Consider the following 25600-nt stretch of genomic DNA (forward strand, 5'->3'; position numbering starts at 1 on the left):
TTGTTTCAGAAAATGGTATTGTTATTTGTTTTTACTTTTACTCTTTACTGTTTCCCAGATATGTGACCAAGGTGACTTGACTGGTGAGTGCATTAAGCTAGCAGGTTTAGAAAATTTGCTTGATGATCTAGAGATTTGTGACAGCTCCCTGCACTGGCAGTCTACTGTACAGCTACCATCTAAGGAAGAGAGCAGTTTTGAAGAGCCTGTAAGTTTTTCTGTTTGACATTTCTTATGCGGTAGGGAAAGAAATATTTTAGTTGAAAAATGGGGATGAAAGTATAGGGCCATTTATATCCTCTAATACCAAATTGTGATGTGTAATCTGGTTTTCATCTGATATCCAGGAATATGCTGCATTAATTTGTTAGAGGTTGGCGTAAAAGAAATATTTGTGCTTCGTAGACCATGAGATTTAGTGACTTCTGTGGTGTTTTGGAAAAGGCCATCCTTTGGAGCTTGCAGGCCTTTCATCTTGAGGCATCTTAACTCTTCCAAATTGTGCCAGCAGGAACCTTTGGGATGGTGTTAAGATTAGACTCATTCATGGAGATATTCAGTTGTGCTTTTTTCCCCCTCTGGCCTTCAATGTACCGGCCTTGGTATATAGGCCCTGACATATGCAAGTATTTGTTTAGAAACCCCTGAAAGATTTTAACTTCAGAGGTATCTTGAAGTCACAATTTTCTTTTATGTACAAGGCTTCATTTACCTGGATCCTTGGATCTTTTGGCTTTAATGTTTCTCTGGTCCCATTGCTCATCCGGTTTTGTCTGATACTGTCAGCTCCAATCTGGGTCCCACTTCCTGATAATATATCCTTACATTCTGTTAGTCATTAAAGACAGTTAGGTCATATATGTGGTATACTTAATGTTACTTTCCTTTTCCAGTTTTCCCATGTATAAGATTAGTATGTCATTGGAAAGCTGCTAGTTTGAGTTGCAATTATATTTTAAAATATTTATTTATTTATTTATTTCACTACGCCGGGTCTTAGTTGCGGCATGTGGGATCTAGTTCCCTGACCAGGGATCGAACCCTGGGCCCCTGTATTGAGAGTGCAGAGTTTCAACCGCTGGACCACCAGGGAAGTCCCTGCAATTATATTTTGACCTTTAGGTTCAGGTAGTTGAAAAGAGAAACTGAACAAAGATATTGTGATGAATTTTTCCTTTTATTTACAATTTATTTAAAAATTTTAATATAGAGAACTGTTAGGTTAGTTTTATTTTCTTCAACATTCTAGACATTGTTTAATTCTAATTTTCAATTTAATAACGATGGGGATGAAAATGATAGCTAACACACTGTGCTCAAATAATATGCTAAGAGATTTACTTACGTGCCTCAATTCATTTAGGCCTTTGGTCAATCCTGTCAGGGAGGATTGTTGGGGATTATTATCATCCCCATTTTACAATTGATATTTAGAGGGTTAAGGAACTTGCAAGTAGGGGAACTAGTATTTGAAACTAACCTTGTCAATATACTTAACCACTATACCATAAACTGTTCTTCAGTGAAACCAAAGCCAAGATTTTGCATCATTTTGGCAAGAGTGAAGGTCAGAGTTAGTTTTAATAAGAATGAGAAACAAAATATCAATTTTAAACTTTGAGTTTCTTTTTGCCTTTTTCTTCCAGTTTTATTGAGGTATAATTGACATACAACACAGTATAAGTTTAAGGGATGCAGTGTAATGACTTGACTTACATACATCATGAAATGATGACCACAATAAAGTTAGTGAACATCCATCGTCTCATATGGATACAAAATTAAAGAAATAGAAAAAATATTTTTTCCTGGTGATGAAAACTCTTAGGATTTACTTTTAACAACTTTCATATATAACATACAGCAGTGTTAATTATATTTAAACTGAGAGTTTCTAATTTTTTTGACAGTGCTACTTTTGTAATTTATGTCATCAACTTTTCATGTAGATAAAATATATTTAAAGACATGAAGATGTATATTCAGTTAACAGTGTTGTGCTGAGATTAACTGTGACACAATTTCAAATTTTATTTGCCCTTCACTGTAGGTTTTTAGTCCAGGGAGGATGCTGTTCTCTATATTGTCTTTCACTCTTAGCTCTCTTCTATGGTCTGGGAGTTACGTAATGCTAATATGAGGGAAACAATGAGCCAGACATGACGATAATCTTCCTGCGTGGCCCAGCTTGCTCTCAGGGGGTTTGCCTACTCTTTGGTTTCTTCCTTATTCTCATCTGTGTCTCAGAAGAGGCATTCATACTTGTTTGCCTCACTTTGATACGTATCCATCATTCTCTAAATGATTATTTGGGTATCCACTTATGTATGATGTAGGTTAGGGCTATGAAGAGACTGGAGAATTGGAGTCAAAACCCTGTTCAGTTACTTTGTTATTAGCCTTGTGCCTTGGGCAAATGATTTTGGAGGATCACTCTCCTTCCTTGTCTACATAAAGAATAGGAACAATAATAATCAACCTCAAATGTTGTTATGTTAAATGGGGTGTAAGGTATGTAGCACTTACATGGTTAGTGCCTGGCTGTTAGTTCCCTTTACTGAAACTAGACCATTAGACTCTTACCAGGACTTCCTACTCTAATTCATTATTCTGTTCCTTCTCTCTCCTTGTTCCTGGCAGCAGCATATTACATTCTTTTAACCTCTATAATAAAATACTGTTTTAGTATCCCTTATTTTGGCCACGTAACTCTTAAATATTATTTAAGGTTGACTCCTTAGATTTCTTTCGTGTTTGTTTTGTTGGTCCCCCCTCCATCCCAAAGAATTTGTTTCCTCTCAAGGTTTAAATGCTTTTCTCTGTGTGGATGGTTATCATCTCTATTTTAAGACCCTAGTATTATTTCTCCTAGGTAGAAATTTCTTGCATGAAATTTTCCTGTGAATAGTCCCAACATCTCAAATTCACCTTGCTTAGATCAGAATAATTCATTTTTTTCCTAAAATCAGAGTGACTTACAGATTTTCTCAGTTCTTATAGAGGTGTTAGCATTTCTTGGTTTCTTCATTGTCTTTGATTCTGTCTTCATTATTGATAAAAACTAGGAGATAAACAAATCTTGATTTTTTTTTCCCTCCTGACTCCTTTAATTTTTAGTGACAAACATCTGTTGATCTCTTAAATTAATATATCTCATCTTTTTCATTCTGCATTTTCTTTTTTATTAACTGCTCTAATAATCTATATATTTCGAAGCTTTGAAATGTTGTCAAAGTCAAGATTGGAATAGAAATTTTTTCCCCTATGTTTGGAAGCTTTAGGGGAAAACTTCTATTAAACACAGTGCATGCATGAGCACACACAAGTATTTATCTATCATATATGTGATATATACAGTTGACTGAACAATGTGGGAATTAGGGGCACTGACCCTCTGCGAAGTTGAAGATCCACAGTTGGCCCCCTGTATCCCCGATTCCACCATATTCATGGTTCTTCCACATCCACAGATTCAACCAATCTTGGATCGTGTGTAGTACTGTAGTATTTACTATTGAAAAAAAAAAAATCCATGTATAAGTGAACCAGTGCAGTTCAAACCCATGCTGTTAATGAGCTGCATGTCTCCTTTGGCAGTAGGATAATTGAAAACTCAGAACTTTGTGCTATGTTTAGAGCAGGGTTCCTCTACACTATTGCTTTGGGATTGGATAATTCTTTGTTGTGGGGGCTGTTCTGTGTATTTTAGGATGTTTAGCAACATCCCTGGCCTCTACTTACTAGATGTCAGTAACATTACCCCCACTAATGTTATGACAGCGAAAAATGTCTCCAGGTATTGCCACACGTTCCTTGGTGGGGGGAGGTGGGGGAGTGCAAAATCTTCCCCATTTGAGAACCATGGGTCTAGAGAAACTATATGGGCAGTAGAAGTAGAATTATTTATTTCCACATTCTGCCAGCTTCTTAGGAATATTTGTTACTACACACTGAAAAAGCTTTCATAAAAGAGGATAGAAAAATTCATGCTTATGTACATTTTTAGACTCCCTCCTGAGAGGGCAGCACTGGAATAACTTTTTAGGAAAATAAAAGTGGTATGTTGTTTTTATATGAGAGTATACTGTGAATTTGGTGAAAAGTTGTGTAATGTTTATGTACCAACATCAGTACTAATAGTTTCTAATTTTTTTTTTTTTTAAGATTTTTTTTTGATATGGACCATTTTTAAAGTCTGTTGAATTTGTTACAATATTGCTTCTGTTTTATGTTTTGTTTTTCTGGCTATGAGGCATGTGGGATCTTAGCTCCCCAACCAGGGATCGAACCCACACCCCTGCATTGGAAGGCGAAGTCTTAACCACTGGACTGCCAGGGAAGTCCCCTCTGATTTCTTTTTTAACAAGGACTTGCTGGAATGTCATGAAACTTCAGGAACTTCTTTTTCAGCATTTAACCTTTACTTCATCAGTTTATATTTCCCACTACTTTTGTTTCAAAAAATTTGAGAACTTACGATTTTTGGTAACTGATCACAGATACAGTTCTTTGATGCGTTTATTTTTCTTCTAAACATTTGTGGATTTCTTGAAAATATTTCTGTTCTCTCTTCCCTCCTTTCCTCTTTCCTTTCCCTAACATACCTCTCCTTCTTAAAAAACAAGTCCTTGAGCTTGTCAAGAATATTACCATAGTTCAGATCATACTATTGTTAAGTAGCAAACTTCTGAGTAATAGAACACTTCTAGGTCTCCTATCTGTAATATTCTATACAGGTAGACTTCCAAACCCTCAAATAATTTGTAGAGCCTTCCTGGAATTAACCAAACAAGATATGATCTATATATGAATTCAGGAGGGTTGAGAATATGATCTTGAGGAACTGGTATAACTGCTTAACATTCATTTTCATAAAAATGAGGTTATTTTTTAGTAGATGAAGTCTAAAATTAATCTTATTTTCTTCATTTTTTATCTCTTTTCATAGGTATGTCTTTCTAATATGGACATTAATCAGTCTTTTGCATCTGTATTGCCTCCATCTGTTCCTCATGAGCCAACTAGAGAGTTGGAGTATCACTCTTCAGATCTCAGAATGTTGAGGGTATCTCCTGACACTGTGCCAGGGACTTTCAAACATTCAACAGGTATGTAAAGAAGGAGATATCAAGTGTCCTTATGACTAGCTTGTTAAAAATATCTTGCTGTGCCTAATTTTTTTACTTTTGAACTCCTGCAATAATGTTAACTTTGGATTAGGTGTATTTATAGATCCTCAGATCTTTTGTTAGATGAACCATTTGATTTTCATTGCATTCTTCATGACAGTGTTTAGAACTGAATTACATGGAGGAGTCTGATATTAGAGTCAGTTTGTTTCTATATTCCTTTCTGTGACTTGAAGGGAAAAGGGAATTAAATGAGCATAAGAACAGATACACGTTTACAGAGAGGAAACTGAGAGATTAGTTTTGAGGTAGAAAGCAAGATTGTCTGCTGAGGGAGGTTGAGAGTTGTGGAGGTGAGTTAAGGGATTTGAGGAGAGTGGCTTGGTGAAGGCTTAGAATTTATGTTGAAGTGAATAGGGGATGGAGCTGACCAAGGATAAGCAGATGGATTGGCAGTAGTTCTGAGAAGTCAGCTGAGGTTGGAGATGCCTATCCTGGACATTTTCATGTGAGTGAAATCATACAATATGAGATCTTTTGTGGCTGGCTTCTTTTACTGAGTACGTTTTCAAGATTTATCCATGTTATAGTGTATATCGGTACTCATTCCTTTTTATTGCCATAGGATGGATATGTCACATATTGTTTACCTGTTCATCAGTTGATGGACACTTGGGTTGTTTTCCACTTTTTGACCCTTAGGAATAATGCTGTTATGAACATTCACGTACAGGTTTGTGTATTTGTTATTTTTATTTCTCTTTGGTATATATCTAGGAGTGGGAATTTCTTGTTCATGGTAACAGTGTTTAACATTTTGAATAACTGCTAAACTGTTTTCCAAAGAATATGTACCATATTACATTCCCACCAGCATTATGAGGGTTCCAGTTTCTCCACACCCTCCACAACACTTGTTTTTCTGTCTTTCTGATTATAGCCATTCTGGTGGCTGTGAAGTGGTATCTTGTAGTTTTGGTTTACGTTTCCCTAAATGTTATGTTATTGATTTGAGATTTTTCTTTTTAATGTAGGTATTTACGTTGATAGATCTAAACACTACTTTAGCTGTGTGCCTTAAGTTTTGGCTTGTTGTGTTTTTGTTTTAATTCATCTAAACTATTTCCTAATATACTTTATAGGATTTTTGTGCTTTTAAATTTAACTGAGGCATGTTTTATGTCCTACCATGTTTATCCGGTAGAATGTATGGTTTGCGCTTGAGAAGAAATGTGCATTCTGCTGTTGTTAGGTGGTGTGTTCTATACATGTCTCTTAGTTCTAGTGGGTTTATAGTGTTCAAGTCTTCTGATCCTTGTTGATCTTCTGCTAGTTTTCTCCATTTTTGAAAGTAGGGTATTGAAGTCTCCAATTATTATTGTTTGTCTGTTTTTCCCTTTTCTGTCAGAATTGTTTCATATATTTTGAGACTTTGATATTAAGTGCATTTATGTTTGTAATTGTTATATATTCCTGATGAATTGACCTTTTTGCTGTTGTCCCTCTTTAATTCTAGAAACATATTTTTTTGTTTTAAGGTCTATTTTGTCTTATGTCTCTGTGGACTTTCCAGTTCTTATGGTTGCTGCTTGAATGTTGTATCTTTTTTCATCCCTGTACTTTCAACCTATTTATGTTTTTGAAACTGAACTGTATCTCTTGTAAATAGCTTATAATTGTATCTTTTTATTTCTTAATTCCAGACTGACAGTCTTTGCCTTTTTTTTTGCGGTATGCGGGCCTCTCACCACTGCGGCCTCTCCCGTCGCGGAGCACAGGCTCCGGATACTCAGGCTCAGTGGCCATGGCTGATGGGCCCAGCCGCTCCGCGGCATGTGGGATCCTCCTGGACCGGGGCATGAACCCGCGTCCCCTGCATTAGCAGGCGGATTCCCAACCACTGCACCACCAGGGAAGCCCCAATCTTTGCCTTTGATGTGATTGTTTAATCCATTCACATTTAATGTAATTATTGATAACATTGGATTTATACTTGCTGATTTACTTTTTCTTTTCCATATGCCTTATGACTCTTTTGTTCTTCTGTTCATCCTTTACTGCTTTTTATTGCATTAAGTGAATATTTTCCAGTATTTTAATTTCTTTAATAATTTTCTAGCTAATTTTTACTTTTTAAAAAGTGAATTATTTATTTTTATTTATTTTATTTTTGGCTGTGTTGGGTTTTTGTTGCTGCATGTGGGCTTTCCCTAGTTGCGGCAAGCAGGGGCTACTCTTTGTTGTGGTGTGTGGGCTTCTCACTGCGGTGGCTTCTCTTGTTGCGGAGCATGGGCTCTAGGTGCAAGGCTTCAGTAGTTGTGGCATGTGGGCTTCAGTAGCTGTGGCTCGCAGGCTCATTAGTTGTTGCACACGGGCTTAGTTTCTCTGCGGCATGTGGTATCTTCCCGGACCAGGGCTCGAACCCGTGTCCCCTGCATTGGCAGGCGGATTCTTAACCACTGTGCCACCAGGGAAGTCCTAGCTAATTTTTAAAGTTATATTATTAGTGGTTGCTCTAGGGTTTATAAAATTTATCTTACCAGAATATACTCCCAGTTTATACTAACTAAATTCTAGTGTGATACAGAGATGTTTCTCCTATATAGATCTATTCCCTCTTCTTTGTATTTGCAATTATTATAATACATAATACACCTATATGTTACAAACCCAAGAGTAGATTGTTACATTGTCATAATTATTTATATAATTTTATGTATTTTAAAGAAGCTCAGAGAAGTAGAGAGAGCAAATATTTATAGAGCTTATTACATTAATATTTGAATTTATTCTTTTTCTTATTCTCTTTATTTGTTCCTGTGGATTTGTTATCACCCAGTGTCATTTCCTTGCTGTACTCTAAGTTTGCTCCCATGTACTTCCTTTTGATGTTATAGTTGAATATGTTACATTTCTATATGTTATAGCCCCAATAATACAATTATATATGTGTTGTTTTATGTAAGCTTGCTTTTAAAATCTGTTAGAAGAAAGGAAAATATGCAAGTGTCCTGTCTTTTTGTAATTACCTAACATAATTATCTTTACTAGCACTATTTGTTTTGTTCTGTAAATTCGAATTGCTGTTTGGTGTCACTTGCTTTCAGCCTGAAGAACTTCCTTTAGTATTTTTTGTAAGATGGGCCTGCCACCAACAAATTCTCTCAGTTTTTGTATATCTGGGAATGTTTTTATATTATCTTTTCGAAAGATAATTTTGCTGGGTTTTGAATTCTTGGTTGACAGTTTTTTCCAGCACTTTGAATATGTCTTTCCACTCACTGTATTCTGCCTTTATTGTTTCTGGTGAGAAATCAGCTATTCTTATTAGTGTTCCATTGTATGTAATTTGTTTTTTTTCTTGCTGCTTTCAGGATATTCTCTTCATCTTTCAGCATTTTGATTTTGATTATGATGTTTTGGCATAGATCTCTCTGTTTATCATTGAGTTCATTGGGATTCTCAGATGTGTAGGATAATGTTTTTCATCAAATTTGGGAAGTTTTCAGCCATTATTTTTTTCTGCTCTTTTCTGTCTCAGATATCCCCCATTATACATATGTCAGTACACTTAATCTTGTCAAATAGCTCTCTGAGCCTTTGTTCATTTTTATTTATTCTTTTTTTTTTGCTGTCCTTCAGCTTGCATAGTCTCTGTTATCATCATATTCACTGATTCTTCTGTCTGTCCCTATTTACTGTTGAGCCTCTAGGAAATTTTTCATTTTAGTTGTACTTTTCAACCCCAGAACTTCCATTTGCTTCTTTTGTAAGTTCTATTAGCTTATTTTCTATTTGATGAGACACTGTCATTACTTTCTTTTAATTTTATTTTTTAATGTTTTCTTAACATCTTTATTAGAGTATAATTGCTTTACAATGCTGTGTTAGTTTCTGCTGTATAACAAAATGAATCAGCTATATGTGTACATATATCCCCATATCTCCTCCCTCTTGCCTCTCCCTCTCACCCTCCCTATCCCACCCCTCTAGGTGAACACAAAGCACTGAGCTGATCTCCCTGTGCTATGTGACTGCTTCCCACTAGCTATCTGTTTTACATTTGGCAGTGTATATATGTCCATGCCACTCTCTCACTTCGTCCCAGCTTACCCTTCCCCGTCCCCATGTCCTCAAGTCCATTCTCTACGTCTGCGTCTTTATTCCTGTCCTGCCCCAAGGTTCTTCAGAACCAATTTATTTTAATTTTTTTGAGATTCCATATATATATTTGTTAGCATACAGTATTTGTTTTTCTCTTTCTGACTTACTTCACTCTGTATGAACAGTCTGTACGTCCATCCACCTCACTATAAATAACTCAATTTCATTTCTTTTTATGGCTGAGTAATATTCCATTGTATATTTGTGCCACATCTTCTTTATCCATTCATCTGTCGATGGACATTTAGGTTGCTTCCATGTCCGGGCTATTGTTAGTAGGGCTGCAATGAACATTGTGGTACATGACTTTTTGAATTATGGCTTTCTCAGGGTATATGCCCAGTAGTGGGATTGCTGGGTCGTATGGTAGTTCTGTTTTTAGTTTTTTTTTTTTTTTTTTTTTTTGTGGTACGCGGGCCTCTCACTGTTGTGGCCTCTCCCGTTGCAGAGCACAGGCTCCGGACGCGCAGGCTCAGCGGCCATGGCTCACAGGCCTAGCCGCTCCGCGGCATGTGGGATCTTCCCGCACCGGGGCACGAACCCGTGTCCCCTGCATCGGCAGGCAGACTCCCAACCACTGCGCCACCAGGGAAGCCCTGTTTTTAGTTTTTTAAGGAACCTCCATACTGTTCTCCATAGTGGCTGTATCAATTTACATTCCCACCAACAGTGCAAGAGGGTTCCCTTTTCTCCACACCCTCTCCAGCATTTATTGTTTGTAGATTTTTTGATGATGGCCATTCTGACCAGTGTGAGGTAATACCTCATTGTAGTTTTGATTTGCATTTCTCTAATGATTAGTGATGTTGAGCATCCTTTCATGTGTTTATTGGCAATCTGTATATCTTCTTTGGAGAAATGTCTGCTTAGGTCTTCTGCCCATCTTTGGATTGGTTTGTTTGTTTTTTTGTTATTGAGCTGCATGAGCTGCTTGTATATTTTGGAGTTTAATCCTTTGTCAGTTGCTTCATTTGCAAATATTTTCTCCCATTCTGAGAGTTGTCTGTTCGTCTTGTTTATGGTTTCCTTTGCTGTGCAAAAGCTTTGTAGTTTCATTAGGTCCCATTTGTTTATTTTTGTTTTTATTTCCATTTCTCTAGGAAGTGGGTCAAAAAGGATCTTGCTGTGATTTATGTCATAGAGTGTTCTACATGTGTTTTCCTCTAAGAGTTTGATAGTGTCTGGCCTTACATTTAGGTCTTTAATCCATTTTGAGTTTATTTTTGTGTATGGTGTTAGAGAGTGTTCTAATTTCATTCTTTTACATGTAGCTGTCCAGTTTTCCCAGCACCACTTATTGAAGAGGCTGTCTTTTGTCCACTATTCTTGCTTCCTTTTTTTCTCCACTTTTCTCCACTATTCTTGCCTCCTTTATCAAAGATAAGGTTACCATATGTGTGTGGGTTTATCTCTGGGCTTTCTGTCCTGTTCCATTGATCTTTATTTCTGGTTTTGTGCCAGTACCGTACTATCTTGATTACTGTAGCTTTGTAGTATAGTCTGAAGTCAGGGAGCCTGATTCCTCCAGCTCCATTTTTCTTTCTCAAGATTGCTTTGGCTATTCAGGGTCTTTTGTGTTTCCATACAAATAGTGGAATTTTTTTGTTCTAGTTCTGTGAAAAATGACATTGGTAGTTTAATAGGGATTTCATTGAAGCTTCTTTTAATTTTTAAAGCATGGTTTCCTTTTCTTCTTTGAACATATTTATAATAACTGCTTTGAAGTCTTTGCTGGCTAAAACCAAAATGTGGGTCTCCTTAAAGGCAGTTTCTATTGCTTGCTTTTTTCCTGTGAATGGGTCACTTTTCTTTTTCTTTGCGTGTGTCACAACTTTTTGTTATAAACTGGACATTTTAGATAATATATTGTTGCAGCTCTGGTTACTGATTCCCTCTCTGGGCTGAGAATATTTGTTATTGTTTTGCTTGTCTGGTTATTTAGTGACTAGTTTGGAAGTGAAGTCTGTTTCCCCTGCAGTATGCACCTCCTGAATTTCCTCACTGGAAAGCAGAGTCTTTTTTTTTAAATTGGATTTGCATTTGATTATTTTATTTTATTAAAAAAATATTTTATTTATTTGGTTGTGCCCTGTCAGTTGCAGCCGTTGGGCTCCTTAGTTGTGGCATGCATGTGGGATCTAGCTCCCTGACCAGGGATTGACCCCAGGCCCCCTGCATTGGGAGCATGGAGTCTTAACCACTGCGCCACCAGGGAAGTCCCAAAAGCAGAGTCTTTGCTATATGTACAGCCTCCCTGACTGTGGTCTCCATCCATTCCCTCCTCCTATGACTGTGGCTTTAACTGAGTTCTCTTTTACTGTCTCTTTCATCTCCTTGTTAATCTTCTTGTTTGTCTTGCAATATTGGTATCAGCTGTTAGCCTCAGCTAAGCTGATTGCTGTATTGTTTTCAACAATGCCTTGAGGCATAAATTGCTCCGTGGTCTGATTCAGTTACTGTAAGGCCCTTTCTTAGAGGTAGTCTTTTAGGTCAGTCTTTGAGCCTTTCTTTTAAACTTCTAGCTTGTCTACTGTGTGGCTTTTTCGTATCATGTAGCTAGCAGCTTCCTCTTAATTGCTTTACTGTGATCACCATTGTTTTTGCTGGTATTCTTAGGCCTGAACTTCTCCGTGTTCTATTCCAAATGAAGTCAGTCTGCTTATGGAGATATGTGGAGCTCTCTGTTTATATGGCTTGCCTCTCCTGGGAAAAAGCTTTGTGACATTGCTCTGGGAGTTGGAACAGTGACCCACTTATATTGGAGTAACACGTCCCTTCTTTATAAGAATGGTGTTGGGTGTGGATGGTATTCTCTGGTCTTCTTGGATTGCCTCTTCTGGAGTGGAACCTCCATCCTACTAGTAAGGTCGGGTGGGGCCGCAGCCCAGTATTCTCAGCCTACCGTGCCTGGGGTAAATCTCTAAAAGTGGGGAACTAGGTGGAGGTAGGTCACTCCTTGTGCTCTTCTTTTGCAGCCTGTCTTCCAAGACATCCTCTCTGTTCAGCCTCTTTACCTTATGCTTTATTTCTATTGATGCACCCAGTTGTACCATTTGGTTATGTCTCATTCCTCCCAGTAAGACCCTGAGCTCCTGAGTGATAGTAGTTTGGGGAAAAGCCTGAAATTAGATTCAGCTGCCTTGACATCTGAAGCAGTTGAAAAAATGGGAAATGAGAAAGACAAATTTGAAAGACTTCAACAACCCATGATTAAATTATGCTGTAAGAATAGATAAGCTCTCTGGGGGAGCCTGAGTATAGAGAACAGCAAAATTCCAAGGATAAAACTTTATAGAATATAGTAGGAGAAAGGGGAGCCAATAGAGAATACAGAAAAGGAACAGATATTTTGTTTATTAATCAGATTTAGTTTTTACTCTTTTAGTTTTCATTCCCATTTCTTATTGCCTTTGTCACATCACACTGGATTTGGTTGCATACACGTGTAAGATTGCTAAATCTTCTTGGTGAATTTATCCTTTTATCATTATGTGGTAATGCTCTTTGTTTTGAGTAATTATTTTTATTCTGGAGATTACTTTATCTGCTATTATAGCCATTACTGCTTTTAAAAAATTGTACAGTATTTCTTTTTCTGTCTTTTTACTTCAACCTTCTTATGTCATTGTGTTTGAAGGGATTTTCTTCAAACACAATGGGCATATAGTTGTATTTTTTTTAAACACTGTGTTAATGTCTGTATTTTAGTTGGTGTACTAGACTATTTGCATTAAAACCATTATTGATATACTGGGCTTAAAGTCTGCCATTGTATTTGTTTTCTCTTTGTTCCTCTGTTTCTCTTTTCTTGAATTACTGTGGATTACAGGAACATTTTGATCTATCTATAGTATTTTGAGTATATTGCACTGTATTGTTTCTTTAGAGGTTGCTTTAGGTGTTACAATATACATACATAATTTATAACTGTTTACTGGTATCAACTTTCACCTCTGAGAGTGAAGTAGAATTAGTTCCCTTTACCCTTCCCACTTTAAAAATAATAATTGTTTTAATATTTCGTTTACATATATTGAGTACAACAGCAAATAGTGTTAGACTATTTGCCTCAGTCATCAAATATGATTTAAGAAACTCATAAAGAGACTGAAAGTCTGTTATATTTCCTCTATTTTTATCCATTCTGTTGTGGTTTTTGTTTTTGTTTTTTTTGGTCTCTATGAACTTTCAGGTTTTTTTCCTGCTATTTTCTTTTGGTTGGAGAATTTCTCAGCCCCTCTATGTGGGTGAGTCTATTAGTGACAGATTTATTTTCTTTACCTGAAAGTGTCTTTATTCCTCATTCATTCTTGAAGGATAATTGAGCCAGACATAGAGTTAATGGTTTATGGTTTTTTTCTTTCAGCACTTGCAAAATGGCATAACACTTCTTACTGGCTTCCATGTTTTCAGATGTGAAATCTACTATCATTCAAATTGGTGTTCTCCTATATCTTCTGAAATTTAATTGTGTTGTGTCTTGGTGTGGATATCTTTGAGTTTCGTATTTGGGATTCACTTAACTTCTTGAACCTGTAGATACATGTCTCACCAAATTTGGGAAGTTTCCCATTATTTCTGTGAATAGGTTTTTTTAGTGCCTCCCTCCCCACCCCCACCCCCCTTCTCCTCTGCTTATGCCATTCTGTTGATATGAACGTTAGAGCTTTTGTTATAGCCCAAGAGCCCCTGTCTTTTAAAAATTGATTTTCTTTCTGTTGTTCAGACTTATTAATTGTATTGATATGTCCTCAAGTTCACTTATTCTATCTTCTGTCATTTCCATTCTGTCATTGAGCCTCTCAAATGAGGTTTTTATTTGTTACTGTATTTTTTCAATTTCCATTTGTTCTTTTTTATAATTTACGTTTCTTTACTGAGATTTTATCTTATTTCATTTTCTTCAAGACATTCTTAATTGCTTGCTCAAGCGTATAAGATGGTTGCTTTTTAAATCCTTGTCAGATAATTCTATCATCTGTTTCACCTTGAGGTTGGAATCATCTGATTATCTTTCTCATTCAAGCTGTGATGTTCCTGGTTCTTGATATTGTGAATGATTTTTAATTTGTTTTGTACATTTTGAATGTTACAGTAAGAGACTGGATCCTATTTAATCTGTTTTAGCATTCAGTTGTCTTATTTATATGTAACATATAGGTCCTGGCCTACTTGTATGGGCTTTGGTTTCAGAGACTGTTTAGTTTTCAGTTTTCACTGAACAAAGCAGATTTGCATTATAGTCTACTTTGCTCAGTGGTGCTGCTGAGGCTCATGCTTGATCTCTGCTGGTGCTGCTCATGCGGTAGAATGCTCTTCCTTAGGCCTACTGCTGTTGAGTGGAAAGTGGGAGATATTGGCCCATAGGGTGAAGGATGCTTTCCTGGGCCTGCTCCCTGGGCACCTGATGCCAGTGGATCTCCCACTTGATTCTTGCTCCTGCCATCAGTCGGGGCAAAAAGTGCTTTTCTAGGCCTCCTGGTACATTTAGGTGGGGGATGTAGGAATTCTGGGCTTCTAGGATACTGACTTTTCCTGGGCCAGCTCTCTGGCCCTCTTAGTGCTGGTGGGCTTCTCTCTTAAGTTTCTGCCAGTACTGTTGGGGAGGAAAGCACTGACCTGGGTTGCCTTCTGTCACTGGGTTGGAAATCAGGAGATTTGGAATCAGTTGCTGGCCAGAGGGTTAGGAGATTCCATCCAGGCCTTCTCTTCCTCCTTCCCCATCTTGGTGCAGGTTCCAGGACACTAGCCTCACCTAGGTCCATTCAGGATATATGAGAATTAAAAAGAAAATCCAGGGAACTCAGTGTTGTGTTGTTCCTCAAGTTCCTCAAGTGTGGTCCCTAGCCATTTGGCCTTCCACTTTCCAACCTTTTAGAGTCTTTTTATGATTTTCTGTTGAATTGTTTACAGGGAGAAGCAGAGAAAGGTGAGTTTATACTCTTTTTGTCTGGTGACGAGAAGACAACTGGAATTTTGAATATGTGAGAACTTTGGAGGCATTATTGTCTTTGGGCTGTTGGTAGAAATCATCAAATGAGGGAGTCACGGTGGTAAGAAGTGAAGTAAAGATCTTTCTCAGGCAACATTGAATAAGTTCAGGGATCTCTAGCCACAGAAGGTAGGGACACCTATGCCATGAACTTTCCCTAGGTTTTCTAAAATCTGCCCCATAATGAACTAAAAATAATAGCTAACATTCATTCCTTGCTTACTTTGTTAAGCATTTCCATAGATCATATTATTTTATATCTATACCTAACTTACGATGTTAGGTACTACTATTATCCTATTTGATAACTGAGCAAAATGAAGTTTAGAGAGGTTAAATTACTTGCCCCATAGCTGGTAAATTGGAGTGCCAGTTGTGAACCCAGGCAATATCCTCCAGAGCCTGCATTCTTAATCACTACATTATTCCACCTTTTATCTTCCCTAAACCCAACTCTTTTATTCTTCTTAAACATCAGTGATAATGTATTTCTTTCTTCTCTGTCAAATCTAAACTCTTCTGGCTGATTAAGACCTTCTGAATTCTATTTGTCCAGCTTTAAGTTTGTACATTTTGGTCATTCCAGGCAAACTATTTTATTGTTGTTATTTTTGTTTACTTTTCTACCTCTAAAGTCATGTTCATTCCTTACCCTGGTATTTTACTTATACATTTTCCCTTCCCTGGAATGCCAGTTCCTTTCTTCACATCTCTACATTCTACTTATAATTTAAGGCCTAGCTCAAGCCCCACTTTTTCTAAGAGGATTTTTGGTTACTTCATTTCCATACTGTTCTTCCTTTTTTTTTTTGAATGTTAAATACCTATGTAACCTCACCATAAATAGCACACCTACAGTTTATTAAAATCCTCATGTATAAAGGGCACCACATTTTATTTCTGTTCAATGCCTAACACAAATATTGGCACATAATAAAGGCATGGAAAAATCTTGATGGTTGTTTCCTAACTTAAGAGTATCAGTCAGTGGAACAGTACTGGCTGTCCTCAGCTTGTTTACAGCAGCAAGCAGGAACATGGTAGGAAACAATGCTTTGTGCAAGAAAGGATCTTAAGTTCTTCTGAGCTGATATCTGCTCCCAGTGCTTCATTTACTTTCTGTGGCTGATGACTTCCAAATGTAGCACTCTGTCCAGATGTGTCTCATACTCTAGATGTTTGTGGCTAACTACCTATAGAAAATCTTCATTTATATGTCCCATGGCACTATAGCCCCAGAACTCCAAGGAACTGATCATCATCTTTTCAAAGTACTCTTTCTTCTTAGTGAATGGGCATCTATCTACTTAGTTGCCAAGCTAGAAACTTCTCTTTCTACTCTTGCTCTCACCCCTGTCCATTTACACAGTCCTTTTGATTATGATTCTCAAACTACTGTTTTCACCTTTTTGGATTATTGCATTAGTAATAGGAAACCCGTCATCTTTTCTGCCTTCCTATCCATTCTTTGTATTAAGCCAGAATAGTCTTTTTTCATGACACACTTGATAATATCACTTCTAGTTTGAAACCCCTGCTTTCCATTGCTACCTTCAGGATAAATTCCAAACTCCTTAATATGTCATAGGAGGTCCCTGCTCACCTCTTTAGCCTCACACTTGTCTCTTTGATCATATTGAACTACTGCTATTCGTTCATTATGCTAGGTCCTCTAGTCTCCTTGATCTTACAGATGCTATTTTCTCTGTTTGGATGACTTTCTTCCTCTACTCCTTGTGCCCCATCTTTGCCCAACTCTTCATCCTTTCATTCTCAGCTTAGATGTCTTCTAGGAAATATTTCCTGGTTTCCACCATTCACCATGTGTCCTTGAGAAAGAGTCAGTACTCCTTGTATATGTGTTCTCATGGTATTCTATAAACACTCACATTCATCACTGCTCTGAACACATAGTATAGTAATTGCTTGTTTACTTATTTCTGTTTCCCACTAGACTTTAAACTCTTTGAGGGTAGAGCTGGGGCTTTGTTAATATTTTATTTACTTCTGGCCATGAGAGGTGCTTAGTAAATAGTACATATTGAAGGACTTAGTGAATTATTGAATATTAAATGAATTAGATGTCTGGGTAGACTTCAGTAAGAGATGGGTGAAATAAGGAGGTAGGCTTTGTCCTTTTTGGGGAGATCAGTTCTCAAGAAAGTGGGTTAAATGAAAAGAAAAATCATATAAACAACTTTATTTCAGTTGTTATTATGAAGGCTTGTGGATTTTTTTCTTGTATTAAAAGCTTTTATTGATCTCATTAATATGGGGCCATCTCTATGACTTGTATGCATATATGCCTTTTTTTATGTTGTTTGGTTGTTATTAGGGTTTGTGATCCCTGACCACAAACTTAATTGGTTTAATTATCCATTAGTTTTCTTGCCGTAATTTACAATTAAAGTCATGTCTTTGGTTTAGCCTACTTCACGTTATTTGTTTGGTTTCTGTCTCGGAGATGTGACTTTGGTTTGGGGCAGGACGTTGGGAGCATTCTCTGAAAGATGAAGGGCCTGGAAGCAAGACCCAAAATACCATCTTCCACCTGCCCTCCCTTCTGTAAGGGTGCACTTACTATTTGCCAGGTATATTACATACTTATCTCATTTAACCTTCACAACCATATGAGGGTGGTATGATGAGGGAACTGACTTTCTGGTTATTCTATTAGGAAATCGTAAACTTTGGATTTGAGCCTGTGTCTGAGTGCAGGGTTCATGATCTTTACACAAGACCAGTAGTTCTTTAGCTTTTAGGAACTGCTGCCCTTTTAGGAATGCAGAGGAGTCTATAGCCCACTTACCTTACCAAATACCACTTTCACATAGAAGAAGAACTTAGTGATAGCAACAAAAAAGTGAGGTTATCTAATGAGCTTCTGTATGTGATTTTCATGTTACAAAACAGTGCCCTATAAACTCAACAGTTTTCTTACATTTAACTTGATATTGCGTTGCAAGTTATTCAGATGACATACATTTGTCAACAAGACAACATCCATAAAATATCACACTATATAGGCACTTTGTTTTTTTTAAAAAATATGTCTGTCTGTCTGTCTGTCTGTCTATGTCAAGTCTTAGCTGCGGCATGCAGGATCTTTTGTTGCGGCACGCAGGATCTTTCGCTGCAGCATGCAGGCTGTTCGTTGCGACGCACGGGCTCTGTAGTTGTGGCGCTTGGGCTCCAGAGCACGTGGGCTCACTAGTTGTGGCGCACGGGCTCAGTAGTTGTGGTATGTGGGGTTAGTTGCCCCACGGCATGTGGGATCTTAGTTCCTCGACCAGGGATTGAACCCACGTCCCCTGCATTGGAAGGCGGATTCTCAACCATTGGACCACCAGGGAAGTCCCTATAGGCACTTTGGAAGGGTTATATTTACATCTGCTTTGTCAATAATGGTATCAAGAATTTCTATTTGAACTATAATATATACATGTATTATAGTCTAGGTTTGAGAAGACTTAGGTTAATGTTGATACAAACATCTATCAATTTACTCAAGGATTAACCAAATAACCCACAAAAAATTATACTTACCTAGTTATCAGTAATTACTAATTAGGAAATTGTAAAAACAGTAAAGTTACAGTAGTTCATAATTAGAGAGCAAGAATAACAACAATGAAAACAAAGACCAACTTAAAATATTACCAGTATCCTTTTTAAAACTGCAGGAATTTCAGTGTACTTGCTGTGCAGACAAAATAGATTCTCTTCAGGACAGCCAGACCTGTTAGTGGTGACTGAATTGGAGGTCTTGAAATCCAGAAGTATGCTAATTTATTTTTGTGTGCTAATATTAATAATCCATAATAATTCACTTGATGATTACTAATAAGGAGCCCTTAGTTGTATGTAAAACAAAACTGGAATTGCATCTCATTTTGTCTGTGAGAAATAAAGTACTTGCTTGTTGTTCTTATTAAATGAGGTCATAGAGGATTTCAGATTATACTTTGAGAAATAAAACTATGCTCTTTGTCTCCCATAGAAACCCTCTATGTTAATAAGCATTTGGCTCCAATGGGTAAAGAGTTCTTCAGAAAATCCTAACCAGGTTGTTAGTCTGTCTCTAAAAGGCATCAATATAAACTTTTGGAATACTATAGTCTTTTTCTGGGCAGTTCTCTTCTTCCTCATGTCCAGACTTTTCTCTTCAACCCTTCCCCTAAAAATGGATTTTGAAGAATTCAGTAGATATATAGTAATGTTGTAATGTTCACAGTCAGCATATTTATTCCTGTTTCAAGGGCTGAGAGGGTAGTACTCTACAACTGTGCCATTCATCATCATGTATTCCTTACATATGCAAACATATTTCAAAAATGATAGTGGGTTTATTAGCAACATTGCTTCTGACAGTTTGAAGTGTATGTCCTTAAGCTTATATGGAACTGCCAGAAATTTCTTCATGAACACAGGTCTCCTACACTTTTTGCAGCTTAACTTGCAGTAGTTCTTCTAGTTTCCTTTACTAATCTTTTCCTTCCTGCTGAAGTCTTCTTAAGTAGGGACTCGTTATTTTGTGTAACACATCTTTCAAGGATCTGGGCTGTATATCTTAACTCCTTGGTTGTTATCTCATTTGTTCCCTTCTAGGTACTAGATGTCACTATTAATTTGTAATGATCAAAACATGTAAAAACTTTGAAAAATTAGAAAATCATTTGGAACAAATGTTCTTTAATCTGTTTATTTTTCATTTTTAAATATGTTTCATATGTACAACATTATGTTTCGACATCTGTATGCACTACAGCATGTTCATCACCAAAAGTGTAGTTTCCCTCTGTCACCATACAGTTGACCCCCTTTATCCATTTCAGCCACCTCCCACCCTCCTTTCCCTTGGTAACCACTACTCTCTTCTCTGTATCTGTGTGTATTTTTTAGTTTGGTTTGTTTGTTCGGGTATTTATTATTTATTTTCTTATTTATATGAGTGAAATCATGCAGTGTTGTCTTCTCTTTCTGACTTATTTCACTTAGCATAATACCCTCAGGGTCCATCTGTGTTGTTGCAAATGGCAAGATTTCATCTTTTTTTTAAATGGCTGAGTAGTATTTCATTGTATGTACAGTTGACCCCTTGTACAACGTGGGGGAGGTCTGCATATAACTGCAGATTCAATCAGCCGCAGACTGTTGTACTCTAGTGTTTACTGTTGAAAAATATCCACTTGTAAGTGGACCTGCAAAGTTCAAACCCACAGTGTTCAAGCAATCAACTGTATGTACCACATCTTATTTATCCATTCATCTGTCGATGGGCACTTAGGTTGTTTCCATACCTTGTCTATTGTAAATAATGCTGCAATCAAGGGTGTTATTATTAGTGTTTTTTCTTTTATAATTAGTGTTTTCATATTCTTCAGATAAATACACAGAAGTGGAATAACCGGGTCATATGGTAGTTCTGTCCTTTTTTTTAATATTCATCAGTCCATACCCTTGAAGGGGTATCTTTATGTATTTCTCCTTGACCTTTCTTTCTTCCTTCCTTCCTTTCTTTCTTGCTTGCTTGCTTGCTTGCTTGCTTGCTTGCTGCGTTGGGTCTTAGTTGTGGCACAGGGATCTTTCATTGCGGCATGCAGGCTCTTCATTGCGGCGCATGGGCTTCTCTCTAGTTGTGGCATGTGGGCTCTGTAGTTGCAGCACATGGACTCTCTAGTTGTGGCATGTGGGCTCAGTAGTTGCAGCACACGGGCTTAGTTGCCCTGAGGCATGTGGCATCTTAGTTCCCTGCCCAGGGATCGAACCCACATCTCCTGCATTGGAAGGCAGATTCTTAACCACTGGACCACCAGGGAAGTCCCTATTCTTAATTTTTTTGAAGAACCTCCATACTGTTTTCCATAGTGGCTACACCAATTTACATTCCCACCAACAGTGCACAGGAGTCCCTTTTTTTCCACATCCTCGCCAGTACTTTTTATTTCTTGTCTTTTTATTAATAGCCATTTTAACAGGTGTGAGGTGATAGTTTCATATGATTTTGATTTGTATTTCCCTAATAACTAATGATGTTTAACATCTTTTCCTGTGTCTGTCTATATGTCTTCTTTGGAAAAACGTCTATTCAGGTTCTTTGCCCATTTTTAATCAGGTTGTTTTGTTGTTGTTGTTGAGTTGTATAGATTCTTTACATATTTTGGATATTAACCCCGTATTGGATATATGATTTGCAAGTAGCTTCTCCTATTTAGTAGGTGATCTTTTCATTTTGTTGATGGTTTCCTTTGCTGTGCAGAAGCTTTAGTTTGATGTAGTTGCTTTTGTTTCCATTGCCTGAGGAGACATATCAGGAAAGATACTGCTAAGTCCAATGTCAAAGAGTATACTGTGTATGTTTTCTCGAGGAGTTTTATAGTTTTAGGTCTTACATTCAAGTCTTTAGTCCATGTTGAGTTACTTTTTGTGTATGGTGTAAGATGGTGGTCTGGTTTCATTCCTTTGCAGGTGCTTTTCCCGTGCGGTGGTGGTTTCCCAACACCATTTATGGAGGAGATTGATTTTTCTCCATGGTATGTTTTTTGCTCCATTGTCATAAATTAATTGTTCATATGTGTGTGGGTTTATTTCTCGGCTCTCAATTTTGTTGCATTGATCTTTATATCTGTTTTTCTGCCAATACCATGCTGTTTTGATTACTGTAGACTTGTAGTCAAATTTGAAATTAGGGAGTGTGATACCTCCAGCTTTGTTCCTTTTTCTGAGGATTGCTTTGAGCATTTGGGTCTTTTGTGCTTTCATATAAGTTTTAGCATTGCTTCTTCTATTTCAGTGAAAAATGCCATTAGTATTTTTATAGAGATTCCATTGAATCTATAGATTACTTTAGGTAATACGGACATTTTAACAATGTTAATTCTTCCAGTCCATAAGTACAGACTATCTTTCCATTTCTTTGGGTCTTCTTCCATTTCTTTCAACTGTGTCTTATAATTTTCATTGTATAGCTCTTTCACCTCCTTGGTTAAATTTATTCCTAGGTATTTTATTCTTTTTGATGCAGTTGTAAATGGGATTATTTCCTTAATTTCTTTTTCTGATCATTCATTATTAGTGCATAGAAATGCAGCTGTTTTTTGTATAGCAATTTTGTATCCTGCAACTTTATGGAAATCGTTTTTCGTTGGAGTCGTTAGGATTTTCTATATATAGCATCATGTTATCTGCAAAGAGAGACAGTTTTACTTCTTCCTTTCTGACTTGGATGTCTTTTATTTCTATTTCTTGCCTAATTGCTCCAACTAGGACTTCCAGTAGTATGTTGAATAAAAGTGATGAGAGTGGGCATCCTTGTCTTGCTCCTGATCTTAAGAGGAAAAGCTTTTAGCTTTTCACCATTGAGTCACTGAGTATGATGTTGGCTGTGGGTTTGTTGTATATGGCCTTTATTATGTTGAGGTACATTCCTTCTGTATCCCTTTTGTTGATAGTTTTTATCATAAGGGAGTAGTGAATCTTAGCAAATGCTTTTTTTCTTTTTAAGGAAAATCATTTATTTTTTTACACTAGAAATAATGTACTTTAAGCTGAGGAAATTCTACATTATAAAATGATATAGTTTGTTGTAGGAAAAAAATAAGAGTAGTGGATAGGGGTCTTGGTTTTCATATACTTTCCTGTTACAGATGAGAAAATCTAAGTTCACAGAGACCAAACAAAATTCCTAAGGCCATAGAGGAAGTTGATTACAGAATGATTACCAAAAACCGAGGTTTCTGAGTCCAGGTCAGTTACTTACCCAACATGGCCTTGGATGCATTTGGTCATTTTTTTCCAAAACACTGGTTTGTTTAATGGGGCAAAAATGAATCAGTTGTTAGGCCAAGGGAGCCGCTCAAATTTGAGAGATTTATACACTGTTATGAGGTTGTAAATTCCAAGTCTATGTAAGGTAAATGAGGAAACTGAAGGCTATACAAGTAATTCAGACATAGTCACTCAGGAAGATAAAGACTGATGTAGAGATAGAAACAAGTTCTGCTTCCTGACCTATTACCCTTCATAGGAAGCTTTTTTTTTTTTGAATTTATTTTTTTATACAGCAGGTTCTTATTAGTTATCCATTTTATACATATCAGTGTATATGTTTCAATCCCAATATATTGCATATATTGAGATGATCACAATTTTTATTCTTCATGTTGTTAACAAAGTGTATCTCATTGATTGACTTGTGGATGTTGAACCATCCTTGCATCCCTAGATTAATTCCCACTTGATCATGGCATATCACCCCTTTCATGTATTGTTGAATTTGGTTTGCTAATACTTTGTTGAGGATTTTTACATCTGAATTCATCAGGTATACTGGCCTGTAATTTTCTTTTTGTGTAATGTCCTTGTCTGGTTTTGGTATCAGGGTAATGCTGGCTTCATAAAATGAGTTTGGAAGTGTTCTCTCCTCTTGTATTTTTTAGAAAAGTTTGATAAGGATTGGTTTTAATTCTCTGAATGTTTCATAGAATAAAACAGTGAAATTATCTGGTCCTGGACTTTTGTTTGTTGCGACACTTTTTTTTTTTTTAATATCCCATTGCTCCGTTTTATTTATTTATTTGTTTATTTTTGGCTGTGATGGGTCTTTGTTGCTGCACACAGGCTTTCTCTACTTGTGGCAAGTGGGGGCTACTCTTCCTTGTGGTGTGTGGGCTTCTCAATGTGGTGGCTTCTCTTGTTGTGGAGCACAGGCTCTAGGCATGCAGGCTTCAGTAGTTGTGGCACCTGGGCTCAGTAGTTTGTGGCTTGCAGGCTCAGTAGTTGTGTCGCATGGGCTTAGTTGCTCTGTGGCATGTGGGATCCTCCTGGACCAGGGCTTGAACCTGTGTGCCTTGCATTGCCAGGTGGATTCTTAACCACTGTGCCACCAGAGAAGTCCCTTTTGGGTCACTTTGAGTGCTGATTCAATCTCCTTACTAGGCTGTTCAGATTTCCTATTTCTTCATGATTGAGACTTGGTAGATTGTACTTTTCTAGGAATTTATCCATTTCTTCTAGGTTGTCAAATTTGTTGGCCTAAAATTGTTCATAGCAGTCTCTTACCCTTGTTATTTCTGTGCTATTATTTGGAAATCTCCTTTTTCATTTCTCAGTTTATTTATTTGAGTCCTTTTTCTTCCTGTCTAGCTAAGGCAGTGTTAGGAGCCAGCTCTTAGTTTCATTGATCTTTTACATTGTCTTTTTAGTCTCTATTTCATTTATTTCAAGTACGATCTTTGTTATTTCCTTTCTTACTAACTTGGGGCTTTGTTCTTCTCTTTCTAGTTCTTTTCCTTTGAGGTGTAAAGTTAGGTTATTTTACATTTTTGTTGTTTCTTGATGTGGGCATTTATCACTATAAACTTCCCTCTTTGAACTTTTTGCTGTATCCCGTAAGTTTTAGTATGTTGTATTTCCATTTTCATTTGTCTCCAGGTGATTTTTATTTCCTTTTTGATTTCTTCTTTGAGCTGTTGGTTGTTCAGTTTGTCAGTCTTTGTTGATTTGTTAATTTTCTGAGCTGTTTATTTTCTCACAAAAATTTCTATATCCCATTTTCCTTCTCAAGTTACTACACAGGTTACATTGTTCCTTGTTGAGTTTTTTTGAAGAGTTAGTACTTGGTACTTTACTTCTTTACTTTACAATCATTATTCAAGCTGTTTCATCATACATTCAGCTACTTTTTTGAAGCTCATTAGTGGATTTAGAACGGCAGTTAGTTGTAGTGAAAAGAGTTCAGAATTTGGAGTTAGGATTAAAAGGTTAAAGTGCCTGTTTTTGTCACTTACTCAACATACAACTCTAGAAAAATTATATATTTTTGCTACTCAAAATGTAGTCTGAGGATCAGTAGTATTGGGCATTATCAGGGAGCTTGTTAGAAATGCAGAATTTCAGATCCCACCCCAGACCTACTCACTCAGTCAGAATCTGCAAGTTAACAAGATCTCTACAAAGAGAAGCACTGTTATATCATTATCTTTGAAACTTAATGTAAAGTAGAGACAATACTTGCTGTATATATTAATCATCTTATCACTATCTGACATAGTGTATGTTTTAGTAATTTGTTTATTGTCTGCTTCCTCCTATTAGAATGTAAGCTCTGTGAGGGAGAATTAGAATGTAAGTTTTGTCTGTTTGCTTATTGCTCTATTTTCTATATGTAGAACAGTGACTAGCACATAGTAAACATTCATTTTTTTGAATCAGCAAATGAATGTCAAATCTTGTAATTTTGATTGCAGTCATTTACTTTTCACTGCTATTTAGAGCTACTTTCATTTAGTATTAGATAGTACAAATATAGAACGTT

General features: G+C 36.9%; 1 protein-coding gene across 3 annotated transcripts in view; it reads left to right on the top strand.

Moving 5' to 3' along the window:
* Positions 1 to 25600, top strand: part of ALMS1 (ALMS1 centrosome and basal body associated protein) — a 146247-nt gene that overhangs the window by 41643 nt on the left and 79004 nt on the right. For all 3 annotated transcript variants that reach the window (XM_082852397.1, XM_082852399.1, XM_082852398.1), the window contains exons 5-6: positions 59 to 208; positions 4949 to 5108. In XM_082852397.1, coding sequence (XP_082708523.1) covers positions 59 to 208; positions 4949 to 5108 — 310 coding nt within the window. The remainder of the gene's footprint in view (positions 1 to 58; positions 209 to 4948; positions 5109 to 25600) is intronic.

Source organism: Leucopleurus acutus (genome assembly GCF_964270905.1).
Source record: "Leucopleurus acutus genome assembly, chromosome: 12".
Lineage (NCBI taxonomy): Eukaryota > Metazoa > Chordata > Mammalia > Artiodactyla > Delphinidae > Leucopleurus > Leucopleurus acutus.